Below are 17,167 nucleotides of genomic sequence, written 5' to 3' on the forward strand. Positions count from 1 at the left end.
TAAGTGAAATTAATGCTTTAAAATGTGGAGAAAGTACAGTCTCAGGGTAAAGCTGCAGGAGAAACTGCAATGGGAGCTCTTGTGAAAGCAGTGGAAATGGCCTGGATCTGTGTGGAAGGTGCAGACACAGCAAGGAGCAACGAAACAACAAAGGAGCCAGCAGCTTGGATCTAGAGAAAAGTGCCCACCCTGGCAAACCTGAGATCAGACTGCAAGGGCCCGCACCACTGTTGATATAGCTGGAGGGAAAGTGTAGTGAACTGCACCATTTTTTGAGTCCGGCCTAGATCCCTCAGTGCAGAAGGGCAACTGCTCACCCTGGGGTGGGAGAAAAGCAGCACGTCTCCCTCTTTCCCTTTCTCCCGCCTACAACAGTGACCTGCAGCCAGTTGGGGAGGGCTGGCACCATTTTTGGACATAAACAGGTAGCATCTGCTCCAGCTCTTGTGTGCGCACCCAGAAACTATCAGGGTCACCCTCCACCCAGTCAGCAGGAGCAAACACAACAGTTTAAAAGCAACTGACAGGGAGGGTCTCCACTACACCAGCTGCACGCACTCAGCAATGGGTTGGGAATGGGAGCCATCCCTACGTAAGGGAAGTGCAGCCTGCGGGACTCTCCTATGTATCCAGCATAATTGTGAAATGTACAGAGCTGCAGCTGGTGGGTTTTGTGTGTGCCAGTGATCCAGAGATCTTACCAGAGAGAAAAACCCGTGTTTCCCCACGGACATTGAATATGGTGGAAGGACCAGACTCAATCCAGCGGGCGGGAACACACACAGACAATGGCTCTGGGAACATCTCAGTCTCCCTGTGGACATGACAGGCAAGCAGGGCAGAGTGGCCCCACTTGCACTCCTTGACCCTGAAAGCCCTGGGTGCAGAGAACTGAGAAAACACTGTGAATGCATCAGAGGAAGCAGGGTGTAGCTGGGTTCTGGGCTATCACAGAGTGCAGCTGCACACTCTCAGAGCTCCTTGGTTGCCTGGAGCAGCTCATAGCTGAGGGAACCATGCTTACAGGAAGGACTGTGCAGATCATAAGTGTGGTTCATATGGTGGTGAGGATGAGTGTTGAACACACTGGAGGCTAATGCCTGGGCATTCCTCAGCAGGGAGGAGAAGGGGTGGTTGTACCAACAGAGGTCACCATTCCTCTCCACCTAGTTAACCAGAGGAGAGCTACCAAACCCAACTTGGATGTAACCATAGATAACCGCCCCATCCTGGAGCAATGACCAGAGCTCCCTGGCCACACCCACCACACACCTCTTGGTATTCACTGAAAGTGCAAACATTCCACTAAGCCACAGAGGCATAGTTCAAAGATAAAAGCCATCAGAGGAAAAAAAAAAAAAAAACAACAACATTAATACAAATGCAGAAATTCAAGAAACAAGAAAAAGGAAGACACTATGACCCCCCAAAAGGAACACAAAAACATTTCAATATTAGAATGTGAAGATGAACAGACCGAGGAAATCCCAGAAATGGAATTCAACAAATAATCATAGGATTCCTCAAAAGCAGTCAGAAGCAAATTCATGAACTAAAGAAAACCATATATGATATGAATTAAATTTTTTTCCATGAAACTGAGATTTAAAGAGAAGCCTAAATGATATATTAGAAGAATTTATATATATATTATTTATATATATATATATTAGAAGAATTTGATCAACTAAAAATTGCAGTGGAAAGCTTTAACAACAGAATTGTTGAGGCAGAAAAAGACTATCTGAGCTAGAATACAAATCTCTGGAAATTTTATAGTCAGACGAAAAGGAAGGAAGGAAGGAAGGAAGGAAGGAAGGAAGGAAGGAAGGAAGGAAGGAAGGAAGGAAGGAGAAATTAGAAAATTTACAAATAGTGTTGGAGATACACAGGATACCATCAAATGAACTAACATATGGGTCATAGGAGTGCCTAAAGGTATGGAAAGAGAGAAGGAACTAGAAGGCCTATTTAGTGAAATAATTACAGAAAACTTCCCTAATTTGGAGAAAGAAATGAATGTCCAAGTACAGGAAGCACATAGAACTCCTAATAGACATGACCAGAAAAGATCTTCACCATGACTTATTGTAGTCAAACTTTCCACAGTAAAGCATAAAGAAAGATTCTAAAATGTGCATGAGAGAAAGGTCAGATTACTTTCGGAGGATCTCCAATTAGACTCATAGTTGACTTCTCATCAGAAACCCTACAGGCTAGAAGACAATGGCAAGATATAATCCAAATCTTAAGAGAAAGAAACTCTCAACCCAGAGTACTGTACCTTGCAAAGCTCTCATTTATGAATGAAAGTGAAATAAAGACCTTCCATAACAAACAGAAATTGAAAGAATTTGGCACCACTCACCCAGCCTTACAAAAGATGCTAAAGGATGTGCTACATACAGAAACACAGAAATAAAGCCATCATTATGAAAGAATACAAATACAGAAAATCCCCCAGTAAAACTACAAAAGAAATCCAAAGTAAATGACAGTAATATTCATGGAAAAATGGCAGAGCCAGGTAGTTACTTATCAATAGCTACCTTGAGTAAAAATAGCCAGATGCAGACTGGCCTAATGGATTAAAAAGCAAGACCCATCTATTTGCTGTCTACAAGAAACACAACTCACCAACAAAGATACACATGAACTGAAAGTGAAAGCATGGAAAAAGATAATCCATGTTAATAGAAAGGGAAAAAGAGCAGGTATAGCCATCCTAAAATCAGACAAAGTAGACTAACACAAAACCTGTTAAAAGAGAACAAAGAAGGGCACTATGTAATGATTAAGTAATCAATATAGTCTATTCAACAAGATGTGACTATAATAAACATATCTTCATCGAATTACATGGTGCCTGGCTGTTTAAAAGTACTGTTAATGTATCTAAAGGGAGACATATACTCCAATACAATAGTAATGGGGGATTTAAATACTCCATTTTCAGCAATTGATAGATCAACCAGACAGAAAATTGGCAAGGATAATGGAGTTAATCAACACTATAGATCAAATGGATCTAACAGATATCTACAGAACTTTCCACCCCACAGTTGCACAATATACATTCTTCTCAGCACTTTCTCTAGGATAGAGCAACTTGCCATGAAGCAAGACTCAGCAAACTTTAAAAAATCAAAATCATACCATGCACCTGATCTTACCACAATGGATTGAAGCTTGAAACCAACAACTCAAGAGTCTCAAGAACATATGTAGACACATGGAGACTGAACAACATGCTCCTAAATGAACAGTGGGTCATAGAAGAAATCAAAAGAGAAATAAAAAAAAATTTGGAAACTAATGAAGATGACAATACAACATATCAAGACTTATGAGATACAGCAAAAGCAGTATTAAGAGGAAAGTTTATAGTAATTTGTGCCTACATCAAGATACTGGAAAGTTAGCAAATAAAAGAGCTGTCAACACATCTCAAAGGCCTAGGGAAAAAAATAAAACAAACCACAAATTAGTAGGAGGAAAGAAATAATTAAACTTAAGGAAGAAATAAATAAAATTGAAAAAAAAATAGAATATTAATGAAATGAAGTGCTGCTTTTTTTTTTTAAATAAACAAAATTGACACACCACTGGCCCAACTAATCAAAAATAAATAGATAAAAAAGAGGGATAAGATACAAATCAATAAAATCAGAGGTGAAAAGGGAAATATAACAACAGATATCACAGAAATAAAAATAATCATCAGGAATTACTACAAAGAGCTGTATGCCAACAAACTGAGAAACCTAGAAGAAACTGATAGATTCCTGAACACATACAACCTACCTAATCTGAGTCATGAAGACATAGGAAACCCAAACAGACAAATAACCAAAATGGAGACTGAATCAGTAATGAAGACCCTTCCAGCAAAGAAAAGCCCTGGTCCTGATAGTTTCACTGCTAAATTCTATTAGACATTTAAAGAACTAATTCCAATTCTTCTCAAGCTATTAAAAACAATTGAAAGGGAGGGAATACTCTAAGACTCCTTCTATGAAGCCTGTACCACCTTGATTCCTTAGCCAGATAAAGATGCAACAGAGGAAGAGAACTCCAGACCAACTTTCTGGATGAACATAGATGCAAAAATCCTCAACAAAATAATAGTCAATTGAATCAAACAACACATCAGGATGATCTTTCTCATCTGGACCAAGTGGATTTGACCAGGTATGAAGGGATGGTTCAACATCTGAAAATCAATGACTGTGATATGCCACATTAACAAACTGAAGACCAAAAACCATATGATTATCTCACTACGGAGAAAGCATTTGATGAAACACAACATCCTTTCCTGATGAAAAACTTAAGTAAATTGGATATTAAAGGAACATTCCTCAACACAATCAAAGTAATTTATAACAAACCCACAGCCAGTATCCTACTGAATGGGGAAAAATTGGAGGTATTCCCATTAAGATCCAGAACCAGACAAGGATACCCACTCTCATCATTTTTATTCAATATAGTCCTGGAAGTTTTACCCAGAGCCATCAGGCAAGAAAAAGAAACCAAAGGGATACAAATAGGGAAGAAGGAAGTCAAACTATTCATATTTGCTGATGACATGATTCTATATATAGGAACACAAAGACTCCATGAACAGACTATTGGAATTCATAAAAGACTTCAGTAAAGTGGCAGGATATTAAAAAAAAAACCTCACACACAGAAATGAATAACCTTTGTATAAACAGACAAAGCCATAGCTGAGAAAGACCTTCTCAGATCAATCCAATTCACAAAAAATTTAGTTACAAAAAATTTAAATACCTTGGAATAAATATAACCAAGAATGCCAGAGGCCTCTATGATGAAAATCACAAAACATTAAAGAATGAAATAGAAGAAGGCAAAAATTTGGAGAAGTCTTCCATATTCATGGATTGGAAGAATCAACATCATCAAAATGTCCATACTACTGAAAGCAATTTACAGATTCAATGCAGTCCCAATCAAAATATCAATAACATTCTTTTTTTAGATCTATAAAAAATGATGCTAAGGTTCATATGGAAACACAAGAGACCCCAAATAGGTAAAGCAATCTTAAACAATAAAAACAGCCCTGGAGGCATCACAATACCTACCAGACCTCAAGACATATTACAGGGCAGTTACAATAAAAACAGCCTGGTACTGGCACAAAAACAAATGTGTAGACCAATGGAGCAGAATTAAAAACTCCAGAAATTAATCCAAGCATGTAAAACTAACTTATCTTTGACAAAGGAGCAAAAATCAACCCCTGGAGCCAAGACAGTCTCCTCAACAAATGGTTCTGGGCAAACTGGATCTCTGCATGCAGAAGTTTGAAACAAGACCTCTTCTTTACACCTTATACAAAAATCCACTCAAAACAGATCAAAGACATATAAATCTATTATGTGATACAATCAAATTACTAGGGAACATTGGGGGAAACCCTACAAGGGAAATACTTGTTGGAAAAGATCCCAGAGGCACAGGCAATCAAAGCCAAAATTCATAAGTGGGATTACATCAAACTGAGAAGCTTCTGCACTGCAAAAGAAACACTCAGCAAAGTGAAGAGGCAACCAAGAATTTGGGAAAAAATATTTGCAAACTATATAACTGATAAAGGACTAACTTTTAGAATCTATAAAGAGCTCAAGGAATTCAACAACTATAAAACAAACAATCTCGTCAACAAATGGGCAAAGAACCTGAACAGACATTTCTCAAGAGAGGAAATTCAAATGGCTAATAGACACAAAAATGTGCTCAGGATCACTAGCCATCAGGGAAATGCAAATCAAAACCAAAATGAAGTTTTACCTCCCCTCTGTTAGAATGGCTTTAATACAGAAATCAACAAACAACAAATGCTGGCGAGGATGTGGGGAGAAGGGTACTCTAATCCACTGTTTTTGGGAATGTAAACTGGTACAGCTACTGTGGAAGACAGTATGGATATATCTCAGATATCTGGATATAGAGCTATTGTATGACCCAGCCATCTCACCCCTGGGAATTTAACCAAAGGAAATGACATCAGCATTTGAAAGAGTGATCTGTACCCCATGTTAATTTCAGCTCAATTTACCATAGCTAAGAATGGAAGCAACCTAGATGTCCATCAACTGAAGAGTGGATAAAGAAATTATGGTATATATACACTATGGAATACTACATTGTGGTAAAAAAAAATGAAATCCTGTCATTTGCAATAAAATGGATATAACTGGAAACCATTATATTTATTGAAATAAGCCAGTCACAAAAAGACAAAAACCATATGGTCCTTCTGATTTCTGAACTAATAGAGTACTTAAAATGTAATCTATAGGAGCTAAACTGACACTTTGAGATGAAATGATTTTGAGCAGCCTTTGCCTTGACTGTCAATGAGCAATGTTTATCTTGTTTGTCTGTTCTTTTTCTCTTTTTTTCATATTATTCACAGAACTATCTCTACTTAGTGTAGGGTTAATCTTATGTGTATAAAATTAACTGAAAATTGATCTTGGTAAAAAATAAGAATGGGAAAGGAAGAGGGAAGAAGAAGAAAAAGGTGGGAATATGAGTGGTACAGAGGAAGGAAGAGGGGAAGAATCACCATGTTCCCAAATTTGTATACATTAATGCATGAAGTTGTATTCCTTAAACAAAATTATTGAAAATGCATAAAAATTGAAAAAAAAAAGAAAATAAAAAAGTATTAGAGAACAGTCAAGTTTGACTCAAACATCATGGGCCCAAGAAATTAGAAGATTAAACTAATATGGGGAGACTACAAAGGAGCCAATTTGGGAGATAAGGACAAAAAATTAGGAATGCAATTTTAGATATGTTTATTTTGGGCTTTCTATTATACATTCAAGCGGATGTGTCAAATACGCAATTACATATGCATGTGCTCAGAGGACAGCTCACTATCATAAAGAAGGTATCTCAAACAAGGAATCTGAGACCTCATCGAAGGAGTGAGTGTAGACAGAGGCCCAAAGATTCAGTCCAGGGCTACAGACATATTCCTGAACTGTTTTCTGAGATTTGAGAGGATGAAAATGCCCATGGCAATAGGATCTTCTCTGTAGAATGAGAGGTGGAGAGGATATATTTATTTGAAAGGCTCAAATAACCAAGATTTTTATATATATTTTTAATCCAAATGATAGTTAATTTAAAAAGAAAATTTTGTATACTATGCCATATGATCAATACAAATGAATCCAAATCTTTTTGTATTGACATAAGTAAATTGTGACCATATGGTCATTCTGTATGTCGCTCCCCGTTTTCGTGGAGGAACGACACAGGACCCTGCGCTGTTCTTTCGTCTGCTCGGCCCTTCCCGGGTTTGCTGCTGGTTCTTCCCGGGTTGGCTACCATCCCTTCCACCTCCATGGAAGGGCGGTTCCCCCTGCCACATTCCCCACTTCCGCGGGGGAGCGGCACACCGCCGGCCGGCTCTCTCGAGGGCTGCACAGGTGTTCCTTCAGATAGATGTTCCCCTTAGATGTTCCTGGTGCATGTTGTCTCTCTCCTCCTTTATAGTTCTCTTCCACCAATCCCAACTCTGCTACCCACACGCCGAGTACGCTGCTCTCCTCCAATCAGGAGTAGGTCCTACAGTTTATTGGTTGAACTGGAGGCAGCTGTGTAGAAGCTGTTTTCTCCTCTCCCAGCGCCATATTGTGGGAGAGCAGATGCATAGAATAAGTCTTAATTCCAGTAACTTAGTCTAGTCCGGGTTGCTCCCCACACTGTAAAATACAAAACTTCCTTTTAAAACAAAGACTAAAAGGGGTGGTTATCATGGCACAGAAGTTTAAGACATCATTTGGGATATCCACATGCGATATTAGAGTGCTGGTTCAAGTCCTGGCTACTCAGTTCACAATCCAGCTCCCTTCTAATGTACCTGAGAAGTAATAGAAGGCAGCTCAAGTACTTGACTTCCTGCCACCCAGGAGGAAACGTGGGTAGAGTTCCTGGTTTCTGGTGTTAGCCCAGCCTAGCCCCTGCTACTGTGGCCATTTAGGGGAGTAAACCAATGCATAAAGATTTCTCTCTCATTCTCTTTCCCCTTGGGTTTCAAATAAATTAATCCTAAAGAAAGGACTAAATTATGTACAAGTCAGTTCTTGCTTTATATTCATTTTAAAATGTTCAGATTTTGTAGAGAAAATAAGTAACTGCCACTTGTAATGCTGGCATCCCATACAGTAGTGCCCCACAGAGCAGTGCCCGAGCTGCTCTATTTCTGACCTAAGTCCCTGCTAATACACCTGGGAAAGCAGAGGGAGATGGCCCTGCCACTCACAAAGGAGACCCTGATGGAGTTCCTGGTTCCTGGCCTCAGCCATTGTGGCCATTTGAGGAATGACCAGTAAATGAAAGATTTCTCTCTCTCTCTCTCTCTCTCTCTCTCCCTCTCTCTCTCTCTGCCATTCCTTCGAATAAATAAACGAACCTTTAAATTAAGAAAAGAAGAAAGAGTCAAAAGTGTAAGATTTTGCAAACAGGTCAAAGAGAATATTGGTGAAGCAAACCTCTCTATCTAGATTTGGCTACCAAGAAAAAAATGTCACTTAGGACTTGAAGGTAGGGAAAAATCAGATTGTAAGTAAACTGACAGTCAAGTAAGGAATAAATTTCTCTTGCTTAAAGAAGGTAAAAGGTAGAAAGAGGGTAAAGACAAAATATTAACCCAGCTAGAAAAGTGGTCACTAGTATTTGAAACAGAAAGTAAAAGGATGAAAAAGATAAAAGAATAACATCAGGAACAGAGAGTAGAAAATAGTAATTATAGAGAAAATTATATGGGATCAAGGAGAAAAGAAGAGGGCACTCACAGCAGATGTTTTCTATTTTAATCACCTAAGAAGAAATGAAGTTTTTTTCTGACTTTAAGAAAAAGTTCCTAAGAATATCCACAATGTGGACATATATGTTAGCTATTAAGTAAACCTCCAGGTATTCCTTTAAAAAATTGTATTTTGATTTAATTAGACAAAATGGCAAAGAAACAAAAAAACCAACAAACTTAGTTTTAAAACCATGCATTAAACTACTCTCTACCTCATTATTTAGGCCATGGATTATTTATCTAGAAATTGTGGAGTTCCAAGTAAACTTGATTGAAATGTAAATAATATTCTTCATGTATACTGTCTTTAAAGAAATTAATTATGAACAATATTAAATATAAATTAAGTAATGATAATCAATATAAAATAACATAGAAAAAGAAAACACAGGAGCCTATTTCCTACTCAGGCACAATTTTATCCCTCTCCGAATTGTATTAATATTTTCTTGAGATATCAGTAATTTGATCACTTTCAGTAAAAATTGAATATACCAGGATTTATATCTTGGTAAGTTATTGAATACATGGTCTACCTATCACTTGTATTTTTGCCCCTTTCTCTTCTACCCTAATTTTTAGTGTCTTTTAGAGCTATAAATGAACAAGAGAAAAAAAAAGAAAAAGATATACTTGATTATACCATTTATACTGTTTTGTGGATGTTTTGATTAGTCTATGAGTAGATATGTGAGCATGTTCCTGTAAATGAGTTAACAGAGAGAAAGAGGATATAGTAGGGATCCTGGCTGACTAAAAACTACCTAAACTAAGTGACTACTAACATAAATGACATAGCTCCTCCTCAGTATCTAGCTTACAATACGTAATCAATAAAATTCAACTGGAAGGATGACAATAGTATAGATTTTTAACAGAAATAACAAAATGAAAATTAAGACTGTAAAAGAACAGGGTTGAAGGAAACTAATAATGCTAACTTATAAAAATGCCAGTAGTTCTGAGATTCAGTTAGACATAAAATCATCTGAAAACTACAACCAATGAGGGCTAGGCTGACAGCTGAGTTCTTAAGTGTTTCATCAGTGATTCTGCTGCATGGCCAGGCTAGGATGACTTCACTTCACTGAAAAGAAAGTCTCATTGATAAGGAAAAACAAGGATGATGGAGAAATGTCAACTGATGGAAATGAGACAGCCCACACTGAAAAGCACAAGGATAAGTGAGAAACAAACAAAAATGTTACACCACTCTCTAGTTATGTAACATCAAACATAAAATATTCTCTGAAAAGAGAAAAACTTAGAGTTGGCCTAGAGAAAACTGACAATAGATGGAATCATTTCATATTTTATAGAAATTAAGGATTTTTCCCTTACTTAATGTATACTAAGCTGATCTTCTGTATATCAAGATAATCGAAAATGAATCTAGATGTGAATGGAAGGGGAGAGGGAGTGGGAAAGGGGAGGGTTGTGGGTGGGAGGGACGGTATGGGGGGGAAGCCATTGTAATCCATAAGTCGTACTTTGGAAATTTATATTCATTAAATAAAAGTTAAAAAAAAGAAATTAAGGATTTTTCATCAATACAGAATACAGTACTTTTAAAAAATGAAAAATACAGAGCAGGTACACATACAGCAACACAATCTCAAAAACTCAGAATTCACCCAACTTTTAACTATATTTGGAAAATATTCCAGTGGAGTCTACAGGGAATTAGTTTGAATAATCAGCTTCCTGATGGCTAAAGAAAGCCTCTTTCAAAGCCAGAGTTCAGCTGTCTATGACTAAGGGTTGAGACATTTAAACAATTTTCTCTTCAGAGCACTCTGGGTATCCTGTGGTTTACTGTCAACTGCAAGCAGTTGGCTCTCAGGCACTAGAAATCAAAGATTCTCTAGAATCCAAGATGATACCTTTTTGTCGAAGGCCACATGCGCAGGAATAAAATCTGCAGGTGGGGCCTGCTTAGGTTCACCATAAGTTAGAATCGGTGCCTTATTGGCCAACTCATCCAGCTCAGCCTGGGACAGCTGATTGACTTGGAGCCGGTCGCCACCTATCCCAACTGTTGGACGACGAACAATTGCATAGCCATTCCTGTAGCCCAGAGTCTGGCTTCTATGGAAGGCTGTTTTCTGAAGAAGAAAAGAAGAGTGTCATTAGTAACATTATACAAATATCTGTTAGGTAGAAACAGCTAACTTTCTAGAATATCACACCTTAAACATTTTTTATAAACATCACAGGACATATCAAAAAGTTTACCTACAATAAAAGGTTCTTTATTTCAAAATAAAATGCTTAAAACAGGAAGGAGGGAAGTAACCATCAGAGCTTAAAATAAAACATAGAGCCAAGTTCCATAACATCCAGTTTAAGTACAAACTCACATAAGAAACAAAACAGTAACTCACCCCACTAACGCTTGTTTTTCTTCTTATCTGGTGCTCATGAACTGTGGAACCTAGAAAACCTTTCTGTGACTTTTATTTTTACCTGCAGTGAAAAGCCTTCTTGTTACAGGACACCATACGCTCATGCAACTTTGTAGAAAGCAACCGAATAGTAAGTATATATTTAAAGTGTGACTCAGTAATTCCATCCTTGATCATTTAAGGATATAACCCAAATTTTGGGAAAGAACTATATGCCTGAAGCTACTCATCACATTATTATAGTAAAATGTTAGAAACAATCTCAAAGAAAAACCCCCATGAAGATGTGAGTAAATGACAGAAAGCTCAATCAATGCACTATTATGCAGCCATGAAAATACTGATTTTGGGGGGCTGGCATTGTAGTATAGCAAGTGGAGCTATTGTCTGCAGTGCCAGCATCCCATATGGGCGCTAGAGTCCCAGCTGCTCCACTTCTGATCCCGCTCTCTGCTATGGCCTGGAAAACCAGTGGAAGATGGTCCAAGTTCTTAGGCCCCTGTAGTTGTGTGGGAGACCCGGAGGAAGCTCTTGGCTCCTGGCTTCAGATCAGCATGGCTCTGGCCGTTGCAGCATGGCTCTCTCTCTCTCTGCCTCTCCTTCTCTGTCTGTGTAACTCTGACTTTCAAAATAAATAAATCTTAAAAAAAAAGGGAATACAGTTTTTTTAGGTAGTAATCTGGTGAAAATGTTTATTTATTTTTGAGAGGCAGAGAAACAAAGAGAGACAATACAGAGAGCAAATTCCCATCAGCTGATTCACTCCACAATTACCTACAAATAGCATAGCCGAGGGAGGAGTGGAGTGGGAGTGGTCTGAAACAAGGAACTGGAAATTCAATCTATATCTCAAATGTAGGTGGCAGGAATCCAATTATTTCCATCATCACTGCTGCCTCTCAGAGTCTGCATTAGCAGGAAAGTGGAGTCAGCAGCAGAACTGGGTATCAAATCCATTCGCTCTGATATGGAATACATGAGTCTATACCAGCATCTTTTCCTTTTTTAAAATTATTCAATTGAAAGGTAGAGTGAAAGAGAGAGAGAGAGCGCGAGTGCACATTTCCATCTGCTGCTTCACTCCCTAAATGGCACAACAGCTAGGGCTGTGCCAGGTAGAAGCCAGGAGTCTGGAGCTTCTGGATCTCTCACATGGTGCAGGGGCTCCAGGACTTGGGCCATCTTCTGCTGCTTTCTCAGGTGCATTAGCAGGGAGCTGGATCAGAAACAGAGCAGCCAGGACTCAAACTGGCACCTAGGCACTGCAGGCAGCAGCTTAACTAGCTGGGCCACAGTGCTGGTTCCCTTACCAGAATTTTAACCACCAGTTTATGATTTAACAAACCCAAAAGGCAACAGATAAATTATAGTAGGAAGATATTTGGCACAGTGGTTAAGACACCACTTGGAATGCTCTCACATCCTCCATCAGAACCTCTGGATTCAAGTCCTGGCTCCACTTCCAATGCAGCTTCCTGCTAATGCGCACCCTGGGAGGCAGCAGATGACAGCTCAGCTACTTGAATCCCTATTACCTATGTGGGAGACCTGGATTGAGTTTCTGGTTCCTGGCTTCAGCCTGGCCCTGCCCTGGTGGTTACAGGCATTTGAGAAGTAAACCAGTAGATAGATCTCTCTCTGATTGTCTCTCTTTCTGCCTTTCAAATAAAGAAATTTCAAAGTATTGACAGATCAAAATTATAAGCATGTACAATTGTATGAAAAGAGACTGGATCTGAATATGTCCTCTGTTATTTATGATTTTTTCTAAAATTAAAAAAGGATTTATTTATTTGAAAGGTACAATGACAGAGAAAGGAAGAGACAAAGAGATCTTCCACCCACTGGTTCACTCCCTGAATAGCCACAACAGCCACACCTGGGCCAAGCCAAAGCCAGCAGCCCAGAACTACATTTGGGTCTCTCATGTGGGTGGCAGGGGCCCAAAGACTTGGGTCATCATTTGCTGCTTTCCTAGGCACATTGCCAGGGAGCTGAATGGGAAGCAAAGCAGCCTGTACTCAAACTGGTGCCCATATGGGACACTGGTACTGCAGGTAGCAACTTTGCCCGCTGTGAGACAGCACCAGCCCTCATTTTCAGATTCTTGAGAAACTTTCACAGTGTTTTTCATAATAGTTGTACAACTTTTACATTTCAGGAAAATTTTCCTTTTTCTGTTCTTTATAATATGGGGCTGCTTGTAATAAATTTTATATAAAATATAAGTATATATTTTATAATTAATCATAAAATATATTTTTAATGAAGAAAAAAACAGACTTAGGTGCCTATATCCTAATCTCCTTTAGAGCCCAGCCTACCAACTTTTAAGATATGCACTAACATTGAAGTAAAATAGAATAAAATTCTTTTGCAAAAAGAGTTATGGACTATGGACATTCTTTTAAGGGTCATGTATTCAGTGTCATAAGTCATTTGACAGGCTATGCTCCAAGTGCATACCAAGCTGAGTTGACTTCCTCCCTGGGTAACTTAGGTAACTTCAAGCTCCTCTTCTTTCGCTTCTATTTTTATTTATTTATTTATTTATTTATTTATTTTTTGACAGGCAGAGTGGACAGTGAGAGAGAGAGACAGAGAGAAAGGTCTTCCTTTGCCATTGGTTCACCCTCCAATGGCCACCACAGCTGGTGCGCTGCAGCCGGCGCACCGCGCTGATCCGATGGCAGGAGCCAGGTGCTTCTCCTGGTCTCCCATGGGGTGCAGGGCCCAAGTACTTGGGCCATCCTCCACTGCACTCCCAGGCCACAGCAGAGAGCTGGCCTGGAAGAGGGGCATCCGGGACAGAATCCGGCGCCCCGACCGGGACTAGAACCCGGTGTGCCGGCGCCACAAGGTGGAGGATTAGCCTAGTGAGCCGCAGCACCGGCCCTTCTTTTGCTTCTAAAGACAGAAGTGACAACAGGACTTCAGTTAGCTTTTCTGGCTTTAGACAGATGTCTCTATCATCAATTATGACTCAAAGGTACCTGAAGCAAGGCCACTACCCCTCCTACTTATCAGTTTCACCTTCTGAGTACCCTTAGAGTTACACATATCTAGTCTTTACTGTTGAAGTGATAGTGGTCATGTTGTTCAAATCTCAAATAAAGCAAATTGTTTGACACTTGGTCAATATGTTTAAAATGTGAAACCGGCAGGCATTTGGTCTAGTGGTTAAGACACCCACATAGTACATTGGAGTACTTATGCTTGACACCCGGCTCAGGCACCTGACTCCAGCTCACTGCTAATCCAGACCCAGTGTTGATAGTCCAGACGATTGGGTTCTTGCTACACATGTAGGAGACCTGGTTTTATTCCTGGCTCCCACTTTGGGCCTCAGCCCAGCCCTGGCTGTCACAGTTATTTGTGAGGTGAACCAGTAGATGGCAACCTTCTTTCTCTCTCTCTCTCGCCCTCTCAAATGAATAAGTGAAAATTATTTAATAAAACATATGAAACATGTCCAATGCACAGTTTATCTTATTTAAAGTATAGAAATACATCTGTCTACCTTTAGGGCATGGTACTTCTATCCACACATCTTTAAGCCCCAAAGCAACTCAACCCTGCCTTGTGGATAACCCATACTCCCCATCACCAACTGCTTAAGCTTATCCTGCATGGGGCAGGAAACTGCATACAACATCGTCTAAATCACATACAACCAAAAAGTCCACTGAAACTGGAAATCTATCAGAACCCAAATTCTCTCACTAAAATTTCAACTTCAATTTAAATTCATTCTTCCAAAGAAAACAGAGCAAATATTTTATCTTAATTTTATGAACATGGAATTAAGTGTTTAAATATGAACATGAATTTCAGTGCTTAAATCATTAAAATATATAAATTATTGTTGCTTTGCCTATAAAATTACTGAATACTGATTTTCCAGAAAATATATTTCACCAATTATGTTAGAATTAAAGCAAATGCTAAGCTGCTGCTGCTATTGGAGGAAAGAGCAAAACAAAATCAAAAGAGGAATCTCACAAATACTCGGGAGTGAAATGAATCAGACTGGGTAAGAGAAAGGAACAACCAATCAACTGTGGTCGAGGAGAAGCGGATGGAATGGAGTATCCCCTAGAAAGTAGGGAAGGATGGTGGGCAAGTTTAAAAAAAAAAAAAACTGCATGGGGGAGAGCAAACAAGAACAGGAAGAAGGTGGGACTAGAAAAGACAGGCTGGAGAGAAAGGCGCATATTAGAAGAGTCCGGCAGAAAGAAGGGATGAATGGAAACGATCCATGTGCCCATTAAACAGGACATGGAGCTGGCGTGGGAGAGACTATAGGGTTCAGGATTCAGAAGAGGGAGGAGGAGGGCGGAGGAGAATGACGGGCCTGGGCAGAGGGGGTAGGATAGGGGGGCAGGAGTGACGGTGTCGGAAGAGAGAGGCCGGGGGACAAGGTGGGCAGACAGGGCCCGGCGTGGGAGAGTGAGCCGGGCCAGAGCTCGGGAGTTGGAAGGGGGAAACTGATCCAGAGAGCAGAGGCAGGGGGCCGGACCAGCAAAGCAAGTGCAAAAGCGGCTCGGAGGAAGAGGGCCAAGAAGCGCCAACAGACTGCCACGATGGCGTGGGAAAACCACAGAGAGGGACGGCGCCGAGGACATGGGACGGAAGAGGGAAGATGAGGCGAGGTTAATGAGGAAGACAGAACTTGGGAGGAGAAGCAAGAACGAGGTCGGGGCAGAGGGTCGGTTTGAAGGGTAGAGAGGAATGAAGGTGTAGTACGAGGGGAACCCGCTAGGGACGGGGACGTGGGGACAGGTGGGTGTTGGGCACCTAAGTCCTCACCGTGGAGTCCTTAAAGGACGTGCCTGGTAGAAAGGGCAGGCCATGCACGGGGTTGGACACCATCGCAGCCGGTATCCTCGCCGCCAGCTAGGTCAGGTATGGTCCACTTTGGTTGCCGGGGCGACCAGCCGCGTTGGCAGGCCGCCCCAGGCTCCATGGTAACGCCCAAACATCCTGAGAGCCCGTGAGCCAGGGGCGGGGCCGGAGGCGCCGGCGTGAGAGGTCTGCGCGTGCGCAGCCGCGGGGCTGCGTATTCTCGCGGTAAGGCGGTCGCGACGGCGGGGCGCGGCTAGTGGGCGTTTCCGAGATGGCCACGCCTGCCCCGCGTCACCGCCGCCGGTCTGCCCCAAGATGCTACGTGGGGGCTGTGGGACAGGGTAGGAAAAGGCGGGTGCAAAGGAGGCTGTTCGTTCTTGCTGGGAGGTCCAGGGTCCGAGCTGGCCCTTAGAGGAGTTGCAGAAGATAGGTGCCTTCCTTGGCCCCACCCTGGTCCTCGCCGATCTCACCGCGCACTGAGGGCTTCGTGAGCCCAGGCACTCTTCTCACCCAGCTCTGGGAAAAGGAATCCTGTCCTAGTGTGATGGTTAGTCCGGGTGAAAGTGTGAACCCAACTCAGACCCACACTTTTTGGGGACAGGGACTGCGGATCATTCATGGTTGTATTTCTGTTGTGCAGGGATGGTCAGTGAACCAGTGCAACCATCTCGTCCCTAATCGTCTCGTTGCTGTATTATCCCCCGTTCCCTTCAGCCTTCCTTCTTCCACTGTCAGCCCCTGCAGCTCAGCTCCCTCTCGGTTCTTGTGTGGCGTGCCTTGCATCTTCTCTTTCAGACGCTATGCGATGCTCTAAGAACTCAACGTTTGTTGACTCAAGAGCTAGAGGTTGCTCATCCCAATCCAGTTTGTACTTGCAACTGCAAAGATAAGAAACGCAAAGGTAAACAGCTGATTCAAGGAGAAACACTAGGTGATGAGAAAGAAACAAATAACTGAGGTGAAATATCATCAGCGTCATAAGTGTTCTGGCCTTTGGTGCCTTTTACAAAACTTGTTTTTCCTTAAAAGAAATGTTATCCTATTCCTGAGACATTTT

At 40.9% G+C, this 17,167-nt stretch overlaps 1 protein-coding gene across 1 annotated transcript in view; it reads right to left on the reverse strand.

Annotated features, from left to right (window-relative positions):
* Nucleotides 1–16,310, reverse strand: part of EFHC1 (EF-hand domain containing 1) — an 83,670-nt gene extending 67,360 nt beyond the window's left edge. The window contains exons 1-2 of the mRNA XM_051855624.2: nucleotides 16,075–16,310; nucleotides 10,744–10,965 (exon numbers count right to left, since the gene is read on the reverse strand). Of these exons, the coding sequence (XP_051711584.1) occupies nucleotides 10,744–10,965; nucleotides 16,075–16,137 (285 nt within the window). The 5' untranslated portion in view covers nucleotides 16,138–16,310. The remainder of the gene's footprint in view (nucleotides 1–10,743; nucleotides 10,966–16,074) is intronic.
* Between the last annotated feature and the right edge of the window lie 857 nt (nucleotides 16,311–17,167).

This window comes from Oryctolagus cuniculus, chromosome 5 (genome assembly GCF_964237555.1).
Source record: "Oryctolagus cuniculus chromosome 5, mOryCun1.1, whole genome shotgun sequence".
Lineage (NCBI taxonomy): Eukaryota > Metazoa > Chordata > Mammalia > Lagomorpha > Leporidae > Oryctolagus > Oryctolagus cuniculus.